The following is a 16,739-nucleotide window of genomic DNA, read 5'->3' on the forward strand; positions in this document are numbered from 1 at the left end:
TAAAAATCGCATGATCGTAGTGGGTCATAGTAAACAATAGCATATTACTTCATACATCATTCCATGTTTTGATAACAATGAAGCCAAAAAGAGAAATATTAATGTGGGTAATACCAAGTACCCCCAATGAATGGATCCACCTTCAGCAGCAGGAACCCTCAGTAGATGAGCATCTGCTGATCATCAGTTCATCAATGATGATGATTAGCAGCACCCAATTTTAACGTACCCTCTTAAATCCTACGGAAGCAATGGGCGAGGTACTTGGCATTGCCTACATGTTTTTTTTTTTTCTTTTGGGCTTAGTTTTCTTTGAAATAGTATTTTTGCTGAATATTGAGACTCACTTTGATGAGTTGATTTTACTGATGATTAGTCCAGTGAGATATCTCTCCTTCTCCCTGCCTCTGTTGGACTTTAAGGGTGTGTATGCTTATTTCCTTTCCTAGAAAGAGGTGTCAGAAGGACAACATCACCTTCCACCCCAACAGCACAGTGTCGTACAGAGAATACAGGAGATACTTCTTCGAACCCTCCATGTCTGTAGGAAACGAGTCTGATGTCGTCACCATCCCCAACATGTTGGTGCTGGTGAGGCTCCATCCACCTTCGTCGTGTCACCTTCACAATTCCCTTCAATATGTGTGGTGAGATGTTTGCTTTCCCAATACCATGACTAGGGTGCAGCGGTGATGATGGAGGACCTGCCCTACGCCATGCGTTTAATGATCAGCGCCACCTTCAAGACGTTCAAGGAGGGGCCCTTCCTGACCAAGACGGTGGGGGAGCTGATGTGGGGATACGACAGCCAGCTGGTCGAATTCCTCAACAAGTACTTCCCCGGCATGTTGCCCTCTACGGGAAAGTTTGGCCTCTTTGCAGAAGTGAGTGTGAAACATGGGTTGTTCTTTTGTGGAGCAGCTTCTCTCCTGGCCCGGGTCCAGACAATGATTTTACCTCCACCATGTTTATTACTGGGCCGATGTTCTTTCATGCTGAGCTCTCTTTGGTTTCAGCCTTCCTTTCAAACATGTTTTCCAGCAGCGCTTAGCCTGGACCCCGTACTCATTAATGATCTCCAGATGGGCAGGGGGCCCGTTATGCACACCATTATTGTTCAGCATGCTCCTCTTGTTGGATTTGTGAATGTTAACAGCCATCGGCCAGGAAAAGTTTAAGAAAATATCCTGGGTTGTTTTTCTTGCTGCTTTTGGAGCTCAAACACAGTGGCCTTGAATTTCCTCCATTTGTTCACAGATTGTTGGGATTGCAGGAGTCCAAACTCTTTTTTTTTCTGGGCTATTTAGGATCTTTTCACCCTGCACCGCCGTGTAACCTACCTGTTTACTGAGAAAATTGGGCACCAATAAGGTGTTCCCTTCTACTGACAATCACTGGCTCATGCTTAGTCTTCGCATAAAATGCTCATCAGTAGAAGGAAACTTATTTTGCTACTTCACAAATATTACAGTTTGATTGCTTTAAAAACTCTTGTTAAAGCAGCACTATGTAACTTTTCCACCTTAATATAATATGTCCAGAGTCATTGTGATGGTACATCAACTTACAACAGGTTTAATGACACCTCTGTCATGATCTGAGGGGTCTGTATCGCCTTCACTGGCACTATGTAACTTTGAGGTGCATGGTAGGAACCCTGCCACACAAAAAAACTACAAATCTTTACGGCTTTGACTGCTTTACGGCATACGTCACTTCCCCCTCCTTCTCGATTCGTAGTCGAGACGAAAGCTGGGCGAGGCGTGGAGCGCAGAGCTCAGCAGAAGCTAGTGTTGAGCTAAACGCGGAGTTGTTATCATGGCCGAAGCAGTGAAAAATCAGAAGAAAATAAAAGTTTTAACGGAGAAGGCGAAAAAAATAAAGCGGGAGAGTAACAAGCTAAATGCCTGGGCAAGAATAAACATTGGCCCGGCGTTCACTCACTGGCGTGAGCTGAAAGACAAGGAGGGATGTCCGACCGATGGGGATTTATGGGGATAAAACAAGAGACAGAATTGTTATGATACAAATGTAAATGTAGAGTTCTATGTTCAATAAGAATCAAAATTAGAATGTTTTCACATTCAACACAGAATAATAATAGTGATCATAAAATTGTGTAATTGGCAATGAGGAAGCTTTATAAAATAGTACTACAATTGAATAGAATTACAGCACTAGAGGAAAGAATGCAATGCAAAGAAAATGTATAGAACATTTCTACTATTTTTCCTGAGAACTATAAAATTGTGCAGGGCTGATCTGCAAAAACATTCAGTTATTCACAGGTTATAAAGTATTTTTTTTATCTTGTCAGTAAGTATGTTGGACTACTAATTTATGACAAAGTCCCTCTAAAAAACGTGACAGGAAAAAGGTGCAGAGTGTATGAGTTTGTAGGGTTAGTTGAAATTAGTGATTTTCAACTTTGTCATATTATATTGTTTAGCCAAAAATATTTAGTAAAAAGCAGAGATGAAATCCTGAGGTTCCCAAACCGGATCCCCTCAGGCCCCTGGCTACGCCTAGATATCCTGTCCATAAAAAGTATGAACCCCCACCTGCACCGTAAATGATGTTGGCAGTGTACTGCTTCCCTTTTCTGAGGCGCCAAACGGTTCGCCAGAATTTCCTCGGCGCCGACCGAAAGTCTTCCTCCATGGCCTCCCCGAACTCCTCTCAGACCCGAGTTTTTGCCTCCAGGACTGCCCGAGCTGCGGCTCGCTTGGCCTGCTGGTACCCATCTACTACTCAGGAGTCTCACAGGCCAACATGGCTTGGTAGGACTCCTTCTTCAGCCTGACGGCATTTCTGCAGGCTCTCCTTCTTCAGCCGTATTCAGTTCTAAGTACCTGGGGCATTCTTACATGTTTACAACTAGGAACAGAGTGCTACAGTTCCCAAAGGGGCAGAACTTCCCCAGCATCTCCCGGTTACACGTTAAAGGTGGAGGTGTAACTGTATTCGCTTTTCACAAACAGCTTACAAAAAACGTTGTTTTTGAGGCAAAGTCTGTGCTGAGAGGGTAGTGTTGACTCAGTTACCACATCAATGGTTAAATGACCCTCAATAAATACATGTTTCAGCTTGAAAGGTTATCAGATGATTACCGCTCAGAGTTCATTATGACATGTCAGAAGATTTCAACATCTGAGGTGTGCAGGGTGACCAGACCTTTTCATGTCATGATTCTTTAAACCCGCACATACAGTACAGGAAAGAGTTCTGTTCTTTGGTAACAAAAGTGACTGTGTTGTGCTCAGACAAAACACCATCCTGACAGCTCAGACTCCCTCAGGAGCATTTATCCGAGTTTCCCATTCTCCGTCCAGTCAAAGGCTGGTTTTTGAGAGAATTTAGGTCTTTTCTGCTCAATAAGCTGGAGTCTAAGGTCTGGAAATGTGTTTTGTTATGAAAATCAGATGTTTTCAGTTGGTAAAAGGTCTGGACTGCAGATGGACCAGTCTAAAACCTGGTCTCATGTTCTGTGAAGCCATGCTTTTGAGATGTGTGCCGTATGTGATTTTTCAAGTCTGCAGTTTTCTGCCTTTTTCTTTGGTCTATCCTCCATTAGGGCTGTTCGATTTTGCCCAAAAATAAAATCTTGATTTTTTTCTCTCAAAATCCGATTTTCGATTACGATTACGATTATTTTGTGAATTGACAAAAGGCAAAGAAATGATTTCAAATATGCTGTTTTTTAATTGAACATTTGCCCCAAAATGAATGAATAAAGTGCAAAACTCTGTAAAATAAGTTGAAAAAAAGTTTTAAAAAATATAATAAAATATAAAGTTTTATCTCTGGAAAAAAAAATCAGCAAATCAGCACTTGCAAACATACAGTAAGTTATATTTCCAATTTAAAAAAAAAAGTGAAAAATCGATTTTACGAGTTTCACGTTTTAACATCGTTCTAATTACATAATCGTGATTACGATTTAAAATCGATTAATCGAACAGCCCTATCCTCCATTAGAAATGCATATTTTTAAGCCTTCTTGTTTATACTTGTCTCTGTGCCTATAATTTACTAAAATAAATACTTGTATTATCTAGTTCAACAACTCCAACACCGGACTGTTCACCATCAACACCGGGAAAGACGACATTACTAAAGTGCACAAAGTGAACTCTTGGAACGGCCTGACCGAGGTGAGACTCACCGGGGATGGTTTTATCATCGTCTTATTAATTTGACTTCACGCGGCTGACCGTCGTCCTCCTCTGACAGCTGGCCTACTGGAGGACGCCTCAAACTAACATGATCAACGGAACCGCTGGACAGATGTGGCCTCCATTCATGACCAAGGAGACCACTTTACCTTTCTACAGCCCAGATGCCTGCAGGTGAGACACTCTGTCTGCTCCTCCCTCACGCTACTCTCTCATGCTCACTCAATCACTTTGGGTCTCTTCTTCTACAGGTCTCTGGAGCTCGTTTACCAGCGTCCCGGAGAGATGAAAGGCATCCCTCTGTATCGATACGTTGCACCAAAGACTTTATTCGCCAACGGGACAGATTACGCCCCCAACGAGGGCTTCTGCCCCTGCAGACAGTCGGGTCTGCTGAACGTCAGCAGCTGCCGCCAGAGTGAGTTTCTGGAACTGCATACATCTGTGTTTTCTTTACCTTCAGCATCCGGAGCAATTATTTACCATAAGGGCTTCACATACGTTCAACCGTTTCATTTGGTGACCTCTTAAATTGACCGTGGAAGTCGTGCACAAACCCCCTGCAGCCAGAATACGTGCACTTTTTAATGAACAGCTCTCTTACAGTTGCAGTCCCAATACGCTTGTTTGTTAATCATTTTCCTGAAACTAAAACAGCATGGTGCGATCTAATAAATGTACTCCTTTGGGGCGAACTTGCATGGAGTTAAATAAACACCAGGAAAACGGCTTCCTTACACGGCCAGGAATTCCCTAGAAAAACAGCTCTGTAATTAGTTTCATTAGGATGAATTCAGAGTTTAATTTCCTAGTGACTGAGGCACTTTATTAGTCCAGGAAGGGAAGAAAGCTGAATTTACATCATACAAAAGTTAGTACCCTGTTTTAATCCCAGTTTACCTGGTTGTCAGCAGGCATAAAGATGTCTTTCAAAGGTCAAATTTATTTCTAATCAAAGTGTTTAGGAGGTAGAAAGTAAAATGATACAAATAATACACATCAGAATACAACTAAGAATAATATGAACTGAGAGGACATCTGAAACCGGTCCTGAACTGAAGGCCCGTGAGTGAAATCGTCTTTTCAGCACTTTGGTCTGTTGGTTGTAAAGTTGCTCCAGAGCAGGGCCGGATTTAGCGAGGCCCATTAAGGTGGGCAGACTGAAATGTAGGGTGGGCGACGCTGAAAATATTTTGGGGGGTCAAACCCTGAAATGCATAGAAAACTATGCTATCATCATATCAGTTCATCTATCTTCTCCTTCTTTGACCAACAGTATGCTAACCCAATTGCCCTTCCTGACACTACCCTCTGCATTTACCCGGGCTTGGGACCAGCACTAATAGGACACTGGCTTGTGCCCTGTTGAGGATGCATTTATTTTATGTTTTTTGCTTTTTTTTTTTTTTTTAATAAATCAATCGTACCCTACGGCGTAGGCTCTGCGGCGATTTAAAAGGTCCCGCGGCAGGCTGGTGGCTCCAGAGCCTGCACTGCACCACAGTGCACCGCCACCTCGCCGGGATGGAGAGAGACGATGTCACTCTTTTTTTTCAATCAGAAACGGTACAGATATTTTCTGATATTTTTTTATATATATAAAAAAATAAAATTATAAAAAAATAAAGGATCCCTATAACCTTTGATTGGGTGGGGAGGACGCACGTTTCGGTGGTTTCGCCCTCCCCCCCGGTTCAGATAAAACCTGCTCACCTCTGCTTCCGAAAAACACAGCTGGGCTATTCAAATGTGTGTTAGAACAATGCCAGCAGTTACTGTTGGTGCACATCAATCTGGAAAATGTCATAAAAACATTTCCAAACTATCTGGATGTGTTGGGCTATCTTGTATTTCTCTACCCAGGAAAAAAACATCTCTGTAAAAACTGCTGTCTCCTCTTTCTTATGATCCCTTCCTTGAACTGTTGTTTTCCAGGGAAGTGTCACTGTTTTTTTCTATTCTTTTTTTTTTTTGTTCTGTGACTTTATCATGTCACAAGAACAGCTTAAATCATTTCCCCATAAAGCTGAAAGTTCCTGCTGTTATCAAAGACGGGATAACAATCTCATGTGGTGAATATTGCTCTCCCCTACTCTGCATCTCATCCATCACAGCTCAGACTAAGTGGCATTCGTTTGTGACTTTGTGACTGCTTATTTATATCTATTATCTATTATATCTATTATTTCACTAAAGTAATTAGTGAAATTATGGCACTGGACGGGAAGTGTGTGTCAGTATTTTGTGTTTTGGGAGCATTAACATGAGCTGTCATCCATACATCTTTGCTGAAGTTTGAGTGCTGACCAGGTCCATTCTGACTCCTCTCCTACAAATCTGTACTCGGGTCAGAATTTCTGAGACTTAAAGACCCTTCTACCCATGTAGGACCACTGGTTCTGGTGTCTGATCCAGTTCAGAGTTAGTTTTTCAACACAGATCCAGGACGGCACCACGTCATGATATTGTTGCGTCTCCTTCCCTGATCTGAGTAGAAGACCACAGTTCACAAACGGGTCCGAGTGTCACCGGTGTGACTATGAAGCTGGTTGTAGTTTGTGTTGGTGAACGCTCATCGCTGTGCCAACTAGTGTTTCTATGACCACCACCTTCTAACACTCGAACCGTTTGCACATTTTCAGATCCTCAAAGCTGCAGAGACTCTGATTAGTCTTGAAGTGGGTTCGTCACCAGTAACAGACTCAGAGTTTCCTGACTATCTGGTCGGAAGTCGTGCAGTGATTCCTTGCGACGGTGTTCAAAATGTTCTGTCTAATTTACTTTGTCCGTTTCAGACTCCCCGGTCTTCATCTCTCACCCTCACTTCTTCAATGCTGACCCAGTGCTACTGGACTACGTGCTGGGCCTTAATCCCACAGAGGAAGAGCACGGCCTCTTCATCGACATCCACCCAGTGAGTGAGCACACATGTTTACAAGATGCCAAATGTCTTACGTAACACGGGGTCAGAGGAGCTCCTGCCATAAATGTCTGAAGAAACCTTGAAGTCTCAGTAGGAAATCCTCCCAGGATTAGATTCAGACCTTTCAGATGTGCCTGGGTTCCTCAACTGCACAGCTGAAGCTGAATCACTCACAGAGTTTGAGGGAGTCTGAGTTCTTGTGTCGTTTAGATGCCTGGCTTCCGTGCAGAAGTTGCCATCCCCTTTTTTAATCCAGTGTCTGTTTCCTCTGAGAACATAATTATCACCTGATCATGGTGGGTCTCGAGGTGAGGGTAAACACTTTGTTTCACTGTTTCATTATTAATTCAACAAAAATAAAGAAAAACGAATCTTGTGGACAACTATCAGTACCTCCATGTTTGAATAACTTGTTTGTCCACCAACGTGTTTTATTTATTTTAGCAGTAATACGTTGAGGTGTCCTGCGTGAAGTTATCAGTGTCCCACATGGTTGTGGAGGAATTTTGCTCCATCTTCTCCCGTACTTTGCTTCATCTAAACCACGTTCAGGTCTGGACTATAACCAGGTCATTTTTCATTTTTTAAAGACACGTCTCACTGAAAAACATTCTGTTATTGTTTAGGTTGTTTGACATATGCTAAGATCGTGACAATTAGATATAACTTTCTTTAATATGTACAAAAAAGAAATAACAACCAGGATGAGGGGGGGGGTTAAGCTTTTTACTCCAAACTAAACACGTCTCAGCTGTAGCACCAATATGTGGGTCCAGCGTTTCTGTCGTCTTATTTAAAGGAGCATGAGGCTCCTTTTAAGAAATGAGATGCAAGCCAACAGTGAAGCCGGCACGGGAGAACGGGGAGAACGTGCATGCAGCGTCATGTGACGTCACATCCGCAGCCCAGCGCGGGAAATTCGGCCCCCGAATTGCAGCACATTTTGCAGCACACAGCCTGTTCAAGGCAAAGGAGAGATACACTAGAGGGCTCATTCTTTTTGATTTGGAACGCTTCATCTGACATTATTACTAGAAAACTTAAAACGTATACGAATTTTTTTCATAAATCCTGCCTCAATCCTGCCTCAAGCTCCTTTAACTATAAAATCTCAGCCCCGCTGATTTTTCTTAAATCATTAACTTGATATCAGTGAGGGGTTGGTGGACTCGACACTCGAACCATCTGACAGGCTGTAACATTGACAGCAATACCTGCTTCATTATCAAAACATTTTCTCTTTTTTATTGTAACCATAATTATTTTTTACAACCATAAACTCATAAACAACTGCAATTACACAAGAATAACCCAATTTCCAATTACCTTATCAGATTTCTTGTTACTGCAAAGATTGTGCAGGTGGAGTTACACAACACATTTGAAACTGGCTGCATCAAAGAAGCGTTGTGTTTTTATCAGACATCAGACATCAGATGACAGAGGATATTTGTCCAGAACCATAAAAACGTGCACATACTCAGTCACCTGTGTTGAGGAGGACTGTAGAGCTGATTTTTAACTACTGACCGACTCACAACTTCTTCTTCACATGCATCTGGGCTCTTCTTAAAGTAAAGCTACTATCATTAGCAGTTTTGTTCAGAAATTACATATATTGATTGATGCAGATCTATAAATGCATGCAGTGAGGTGTAATTTACAGGAATGGAGTCATATGGCAAAGTCAGTTGTGTCATTGATATTTATGAAGTAGTAGTAGTAGTAGTAGTAAATATTTAGTAGTAGTAGTAGTAAATATTTATTTCGGTCAAACACAAACAAAAATCAACAAACAAGATAACACAGGTTTTTCCCTGGTCAACATTGTGATTATTTGACCGAAAAGGTCTGGGCTTGAAGCATAAAGCTTATCTTGCCCACTTTTTAACAGAATAGAATATACAAAAAAAAAAAAAAGTAAGTATCATAAGTCTACACAAAATAATAATAATAGTAATAATATTAATAATAATAATAATAATAATAATAATAATAATAATAATAATAACAATAATGATGATGATGATAATAATAATAGCAATAATATGATAATAATAATAATGATAGCTCTGAAAACAGAAAGTGAAAAGATGCTAAGGAAACCTGCAAAACAAATTTAAGTTGTCATTTTATCTCATGCATGTGTGCATTCTTCTTTGTTGTATGTGGCATACAATAGGTCTCAGTTTGGGCCCTACGCCATCATCTTAGCATAAAATGATGCAAAAAGAAAGAAATGTTCTTCCAGAAACTTGGATGATTGGTGCCAGGGTGCAGTAAAGCTCTTCTGGCAGGTCATCTACTCACACTTTCAGTTCTGTCCCTCCAGCTGCGCTACTTATGGTTCATCCTTAGTGGCCGTTTCCCCTCCGACTTCAGCCCAGAATAACCTTTTATGAGAGCCACATGTCTACAGATGAGCCCTTAAACCTGCCTTCAGTCTAAATGTTTTTTTTCCCTCTTTTGAATTGAAAGCAAACACCCACTTTATCAAAGATCAATAAATACATTCTGACATTTTAGTAAACTCCCTGAATTCCATAGAAGGCCTCAGTGCTGGGACTGGTTTTAATTGTCAGATTCCAAGAAGGTCACAATTATAACGTTGACTGTAAATAATCCAGCATCTGGCTCAGCTGAAGCAAACTTCAGCCTGAAATTACTTCCATAAGCAGTGTGATGAGTATTGATTTGTTTTATAACTGCACATGTGGTCACTGTGACAGTACAGAAACAGCTGTTGACTTTAACAGCAGGAAGGCTTAACCACCAAAAAGATGCTAAATGGTTTTCATGTGGGGATGAACGTGCAGCAATGCTGCTGCAGGAACTTTAACATTTACTAGGTCGGAATTCTATAAATTTGTGAAATGACAGCTCGGAGATCAATACGCTTGTGTACATATGTCCTAGTCCTATAAAAGAACTGGACAAACCCTCTGGTGACATCACTGGCAGGTTTCTGAACGCCAGTTTAGGACCGGACATACGTCAGTTCAGTGTAGAAATATAAACCATGGTTGATGGACACATCTGACTTCATCTTTAATGTGAGTTGCTAGCCATCCGGAGCCGAGAGCTGCTGGGTTCCAGGCCAGGGTTGTGGGCCTCCTCTGTCCCTGAAACCTCTTAAGCTCTTAACGGGTTTCAAGCGTAAATGATGAAAGCAAACCTGATGTAGCGGTATGATGTCACAGTTGCATCCAGCATGCTCCACACGTGACCTGGAGGCGGAGATAAAACCTCTTGTTTTGTAACAGATTTTTGGGGTAACTCCTAGTTGTTGCATGCTTTTCAACTGGTGTTAAATTGACATTTTATTATTAAAAAAATATAGATTTTTGTTCTACCTTTTCAAATTTTTCCCTGAGGTAGCAACTGTAGAAAGTGTTGTTTAATTTCCTGCCGGCTCAGACAGTAAGCGGTGGATTTCTACGTCTCATCGGAGAGAGGTTACAAAAGTCCTGCAGAGTCACATGTCTGCGAAAGCAGCACCAAATTACTGCAACAGGATAGTTATCAAAGTATCGATTACATGTACACAAAGGGCCTTTTATTTCCTCTGGTAAAAAAGTTGTCCTGAGTGAGATCGCTGGCTGGATCATTCTGCTAGAAAACAGGCCTGGAGTTAGTGGCTTCAGTCCAGCGGAGTCTGAGATGCCAAAACTCTTCGAAAAAACAAAAACTGTTAATTATTTAGTGTAGAAAATTTGTGAAAAGGAGCTGTTGGTTTAGGAACTGCTTACTGTACGGGCGTGTGAGTGTGTGCACATGTACGGTATATGAGTGTGAGTGAGTGTGTGTGTACGCGTGGGGGGCGGGGTCGTATGGAATGTTTTAAATTTTTTTTTTAAGTTTTTTTTTATTATTGTCATTTTATTCTGCATGTAAAGCACCCCCCTCCTTGAACCGCCACCTTACTGTGGTGGAGGGGTTTGTGTGCCCGAGTGATCCTAGGAGCTATGTTGTCGGGGGCACTTTCGCCCCTGGTAGGGACTCCCATGGCAAACAGGTCCTGGGTGACGGGCCAGACTAAGAGCGGTTCACAAGCTTGTTATGAAGACGAATAAAACAAGGACCGCTACGTCGCCCGGATCGGCGTCACCGGGGCCCCGCCCTGGAGCCAGGCCTGGGGTTGGGGCTCGATGGCGAGCGCCTGGTGGCCGGGTCTTTGCCCGTGGGACCCGGCCGGGCTCAGCCCGAAACGGCGACGCGGGTCCGCCTTCCAGTAGGCCCACCACCCGCAGGAAGGACCATGGCAGGCCGGTGCATTGTGGGCTGGGTAGCAGTCGTGGCGGGGTGCCTCGACGACCCAATCCCTGGACATCAACCCTCACAGTGGGGACATGGAATGTCACCTCGCTGGGGGGGAAGGAGCCGGAGCTTGTGCGTGAGGTTGAGAGATACCGGCTAGAGATAGTCGGGCTCACCTCCACACATAGCTTGGGCTCTGGAACCCAGCTCCTTGAAGGGGGCTGGACCCTCCACTACTCTGGAGTTGCCCAGGGTGAGAGGCGGCGGGCTGGTGTGGGCTTGTTAATAGCCCCCCAGCTCAGCCGCCATGTGTTGGAGTTCACCCCGGTGAACGAGAGGGTCGCTTCCCTGCGCCTTCGGGTCGGGGATAGGTCCCTCACTGTTGTTTGTGCCTACGGGCCGAACAGCAGTGGGGAGTACCCGGCCTTCTTGGAGTCCCTGGGAGGAGTACTTGATAGTGCTCCAACTGGGGACTCCATTGTTCTACTGGGGGACTTCAACGCTCACGTGGGCAATGACAGTGATACCTGGAGAGGCGTGATTGGGAGGAACGGCCTCCCCGATCTGAACCCGAGCGGTGTTTTGTTGTTGGACTTCTGTGCGAGTCACAGTTTGTCCATCACGAACACCATGTTCAAGCATAAGGGTGTCCATCAGTGCACGTGGCACCAGGACACCCTAGGCCGGAGGTCAATGATCGACTTTGTTGTCGTTTCATCTGACCTTCGGCCGCATGTCTTGGACACTCGGGTGAAGAGAGGGGCTGAGCTGTCAACTGATCACCACCTGGTGGTGAGTTGGATGCGCTGGCGGAGGAGGAGGCTGGACAGACCGGGCAGACCCAAACGGATTGTGAGGGTCTGTTGGGAACGTCTGGCTGAGCCCTCTGTCAGGGACATCTTCAACTCCCACCTCCGGGAGAGCTTCTCTCGGATCCCGGGGGAGGCGGGGGACATCGAGTCCGAGTGGACCATGTTCTCTGCCTCCATTGTCAACGCGGCGGCTCGAAGCTGTGGACGCAAGGTCTCCGGTGCCTGTCGTGGCGGCAATCCTAGAACCCGGTGGTGGACACCGGAAGTACAGGATGCCGTCAGACTGAAGAAGGAGTCCTACCGGGCTATGTTGGCCGGTGGGACTCCTGACGCAGTAGATAGGTACCGGCAGGCCAAGCGGGCCGCGGCTCGGGCAGTCTTGGAGGCAAAAACTCGGGTCTGGGAGGAGTTCGGGGAGGCCATGGAGGAGGACTTTCGGTCGGCCTCGAGGAAATTCTGGAGGACCGTTCGGCGCCTCAGAAGGGGGAAGCAGTACTCTGCCGGCACCATTTATGGTGCTGGTGGGGAGCTGTTGACCTCGACTGGGGACATTGTCGGACGGTGGAAGGAATACTTTGAGGATCTCCTTAACCCGACTGACATGCCTTCCACTGAGGAAGCAGAGGGTTGGGGCTCGGAGGCGTGCTCATCCATCACCCAAGCCGAGGTCACCGAGGTGGTTCGTAAGCTCCTCGGTGGCCGGGCACCGGGGGTGGATGAGATTCGCCCTGAGTACCTCAAGTCTCTGGATGTCGTAGGGCTGTCTTGGCTGACACGCCTGTGCGACATTGCATGGAGGAAGGGGACAGTACCGCTGGGGTGGCAAACCGGGGTGGTGGTCCCTCTGTTTAAAAAGGGGGACCGGAGAGTGTGTTCCAACTACAGGGGGATCACACTTCTCAGCCTCCCGGGGAAAGTCTACGCCAGGGTACTGGAGAGGAGATTACGGCCGATAGTCGAACCTCGGATTCAGGAGGAACAATGCGGTTTTCGTCCCGGTCGTGGAACACTGGACCAGCTCTATACCCTCCGCAGGGTGCTCGAGGGTTCATGGGAATTTGCCCAACCAGTCTACATGTGCTTTGTGGATCTGGAGAAGGCATTTGACCGTGTCCCTCGTGCCATTCTGTGGGGGGTGCTGAGTGAGTATGGAGTCCGGGGCCCTCTACTAAGGGCTGTCCGGTCTCTGTATGATCGAAGCAGGAGTCTGGTTCGCATTGCCGGCAGTAAGTCAGACTTGTTCCCGGTGCATGTTGGACTCCGGCAGGGCTGCCCTTTGTCACCGGTCCTGTTCATAATTTTTATGGACAGGATTTCTAGGCGCAGCCAGGGGCCGGAGGGGATCCGGTTTGGGAACCTCAGGATTTCATCTCTGCTTTTTGCAGATGATGTTGTCCTGTTGGCTTCATCAGACCGGGACCTCCAGCATGTGCTGGGGCGGTTTGCGGCCGAGTGCGACGCGGCAGGGATGAGAATCAGCACCTCCAAGACCGAGGCCATGGTTCTCGACCGGAAAAGGGTGGCATGCCTTCTCCGGGTGGGTGGAGAAGTCCTGCCTCAGGTGGAGGAGTTCAAGTATCTCGGGATCTTGTTCACGAGTGAGGGAACAATGGAGCGTGAGATTGACAGGCGGATCGGTGCAGCGTCCGCAGTAATGCGGTCGATGTACTGGACCGTCGTGGTAAAGAGGGAGCTGAGTCGAAAGGCGAAGCTCTCGATTTACCGGTCAATCTACGCCCCTACCCTCACCTATGGTCATGAACTTTGGGTAGTGACCGAAAGGACAAGATCGCGGATACAAGCGGCCGAGATGAGTTTCCTCCGCAGGGTGGCTGGACGCTCCCTTAGAGATAGGGTGAGGAGTTCGGTCACCCGGGAGGAGCTCGGAGTCGAGCCGCTACTCCTCCACATTGAGAGGAGTCAGCTGAGGTGGCTTGGGCATCTGTACCGGATGCCTCCTGGACGCCTCCCTAGGGAGGTGTTCCAGGCATGTCCCACCGGGAGGAGACCCCGGGGAAGACCCAGGACACGCTGGAGAGACTATGTCTCTCGGCTGGCCTGGGAACGCCTCGGACTCCCCCCGGAAGAGCTGGAGGAAGTGTCTGGGGTGAGGGAAGTCTGGGCATCCCTGCTGAGGCTGCTGCCCCCGCGACCCGGTAACGGATAAAGCGGGAGAAGATGAGTGAGTGAGTGATGTAAAGCACCATGTGTTGCATTTTATATTGTATGATTTGGTGCTATACAAATAAATAAAGTTTAAGTTTAAAGTGTTGCGTTAGTTGGTCAATAAATAGCGCTACAAAGGCAGGAAAAAGAACGCTAACCTCCTGGAACTGTTTTATTGCGTTTATTTGCCACAGAATGTGGCACACAACAACAAAAGATGTTCTTAGATCAGATCCTGCCATTACTATTATGAACGCGTGTTGAGTCATATAAACTAAGGCGTATTACTGCGTGAGCAGTTTTCTGGTTTATGATGGTTTGTGTGAAAGGTTTTTTGAAAAAAAATCTAAATTTAATCAATTTAATAACATTTTTGAAACCTTCTAATCTTCATGTCAGAGTTGGCGTCCGTTCCTGCAGAAGGACCGGATATCTGTAAGCGATATGTTGGTTCATTAGTTCCAGTTAAGTACCAGTAGTCTGAATGGAGGATGTTGTTTTGAAGAAGCCTTCCTCATCTCACCGCGACAAAGGCCTCATCTCACCGCGACAAAGGCTTTGTTTTAGGGGGTAAATGGTGCTCCAGGTTTCTGCTAAAACACTTCCTGTTCTGAACAGTCCTGAACTCAACTTCACCCCCAACACGGGGGGACCAGGTCCCACGTCCTCCGTGAACTTAATCTGATTGTGATTTAGTTTGGTTGAACTTGTAAAGGACTTTCCTAACTTTGAGATGATGTTTGTTATACATTTGCATGTTTGAAGTAGCTTGAATTGAACTGGGAGTTGGATTCAGGGCAGTGCTTTGGGTTTGGGGTGCTGACCTGAAGCACGGTGGTACCATCATCATGACATTGGGCCACTTTGCTGCGTGTGGTACCGGGGTCGTGAATCTGTGCAGCTGCGATGAAACCTCAAGACCAACAAGCCGTTTTGGAGACAAATGTTCTGTTTAGAGAGCTTGGTTTCAGTCGCAGTTCATGGGTCCTCCAACAAGATAACACACCAGCCAAAAACCACTAAGAACCAAACAAGTGAGTCCTGATCTACATCCTGTTGAACATATGTTTCAGTAGTTGTTGTTTTAATGATTCTGTTGATTCATTAGTCCGTGTTCAGTAAATTAAGATTCATCATTACTTTTGTCAATCACATGATTCTGGTGACCGTAGCAGGTTTGTGAGCTGAATGCTAACGGACCTAAAACGTGAGGACAAATAATCAACTTTAGTGTCAGGGATGGAGAGGTAAAAAGTTAGTTTTTTCCCTAAATTGTATATATAGTTCTTTTTGCCTCTCCTCAGTAGCGTAGAAGGAAGAGACATCCAGCTGTAGGAAGCGTGTTACTGTTTCCCTGATGGAGTCTCCATCGTTAGATGCTCGTAACGGTTCAAAGTGTCGCCCGGTTCTCATTGTTAGATGTCGGCCGTCATTTTCCCATGCCATGCTAACAGTGGGGGTAAACCATCAAACAGAACATCTCGGAGCTGAGGATTTCCTTCTTTTGTACCATGCTTAACCCTTGTTTAGTGGTTTCCTGCAGGTTTCGTGGTCAGTTCTTCATGTGTGACGCATGACAGGTGATACAAGGAACAAATGTGGAAGTCTTTTTCCCCATGTGACATGTTTGCTCCTGTGGTGGTTCTCTTTACAGCTCACGGGGGTTCCTCTGAACGTGTCCATCCGCCTGCAGCTCAACCTCTACATGAAGAGGGTTTCAGGAATTACGTAAGGAAGTTGCTTCCAGAACTATTATAATGCTTTTAACAATGTAATGCATTGTGATTTTTTGTATTCATTCATCAGATTAAAGAGGCCGTTGATGTTTCCTGCTTTTTATTCACCCATTTTGTTATGAAATGTTAGTATTTGAAGTTGCTTTTTCTCTCTTTTTGTGTCGTTTCCAACTTCGTAGGGAAACGGGCAAAATCTCTGAGGTGGTGATGCCTATGATCTGGTTCGAGGAGGTAAGATCCCGCTTGCACGGCCATGACCCGTTTTGTAAGGCGAATTCATAAAGTGGTGGTTTTATAAAACGGTAGACATGTTTGGTCTTCATGTCCAGAACCATCATTTCAGAAACTTCATCTGTGTTCAAGATATTTGATTGCTGTCCTGGATGTATTTCTCCCTACAAACGGGCCATGACACGGTATGACCTCTAACCTGTTTGTTCATCCCTCCCCCCACAGAACGGGTACATAGACGGACCCGTCCTCACCACGTTCCACACAAACCTGGTCATCCTTCCTGCCATGATGGAGTACATGCAGTACATCTTCATAGCACTTGGCCTGGCGACGATGATCGTGGCTTCTGTGGTGTATCACAGAGTGAAGGTACGGCTGCCAGCGGCATGCAGATGTGGATGTTTACTTGCATGGAGCATGTCTACAGCTGAGCGCA

The 16,739-nt window shown here is 45.5% G+C and overlaps 1 protein-coding gene across 4 annotated transcripts in view; it reads left to right on the top strand.

Annotated features, from left to right (window-relative positions):
- scarb1 (scavenger receptor class B, member 1) overlaps positions 1-16,739 on the top strand; it is a 34,399-nt gene that overhangs the window by 10,535 nt on the left and 7,125 nt on the right. For all 4 annotated transcript variants that reach the window (XM_061734029.1, XM_061734028.1, XM_061734031.1 and 1 more), the window contains exons 3-11: positions 450-591; positions 681-884; positions 4,059-4,154; positions 4,234-4,349; positions 4,427-4,593; positions 6,971-7,089; positions 15,988-16,061; positions 16,249-16,300; positions 16,526-16,672. In XM_061734029.1, the coding sequence (XP_061590013.1) occupies positions 450-591; positions 681-884; positions 4,059-4,154; positions 4,234-4,349; positions 4,427-4,593; positions 6,971-7,089; positions 15,988-16,061; positions 16,249-16,300; positions 16,526-16,672 (1,117 nt within the window). The remainder of the gene's footprint in view (positions 1-449; positions 592-680; positions 885-4,058; positions 4,155-4,233; positions 4,350-4,426; positions 4,594-6,970; positions 7,090-15,987; positions 16,062-16,248; positions 16,301-16,525; positions 16,673-16,739) is intronic.

The sequence above is a fragment of the Cololabis saira genome, chromosome 11 (genome assembly GCF_033807715.1).
Source record: "Cololabis saira isolate AMF1-May2022 chromosome 11, fColSai1.1, whole genome shotgun sequence".
NCBI lineage: Eukaryota > Metazoa > Chordata > Actinopteri > Beloniformes > Belonidae > Cololabis > Cololabis saira.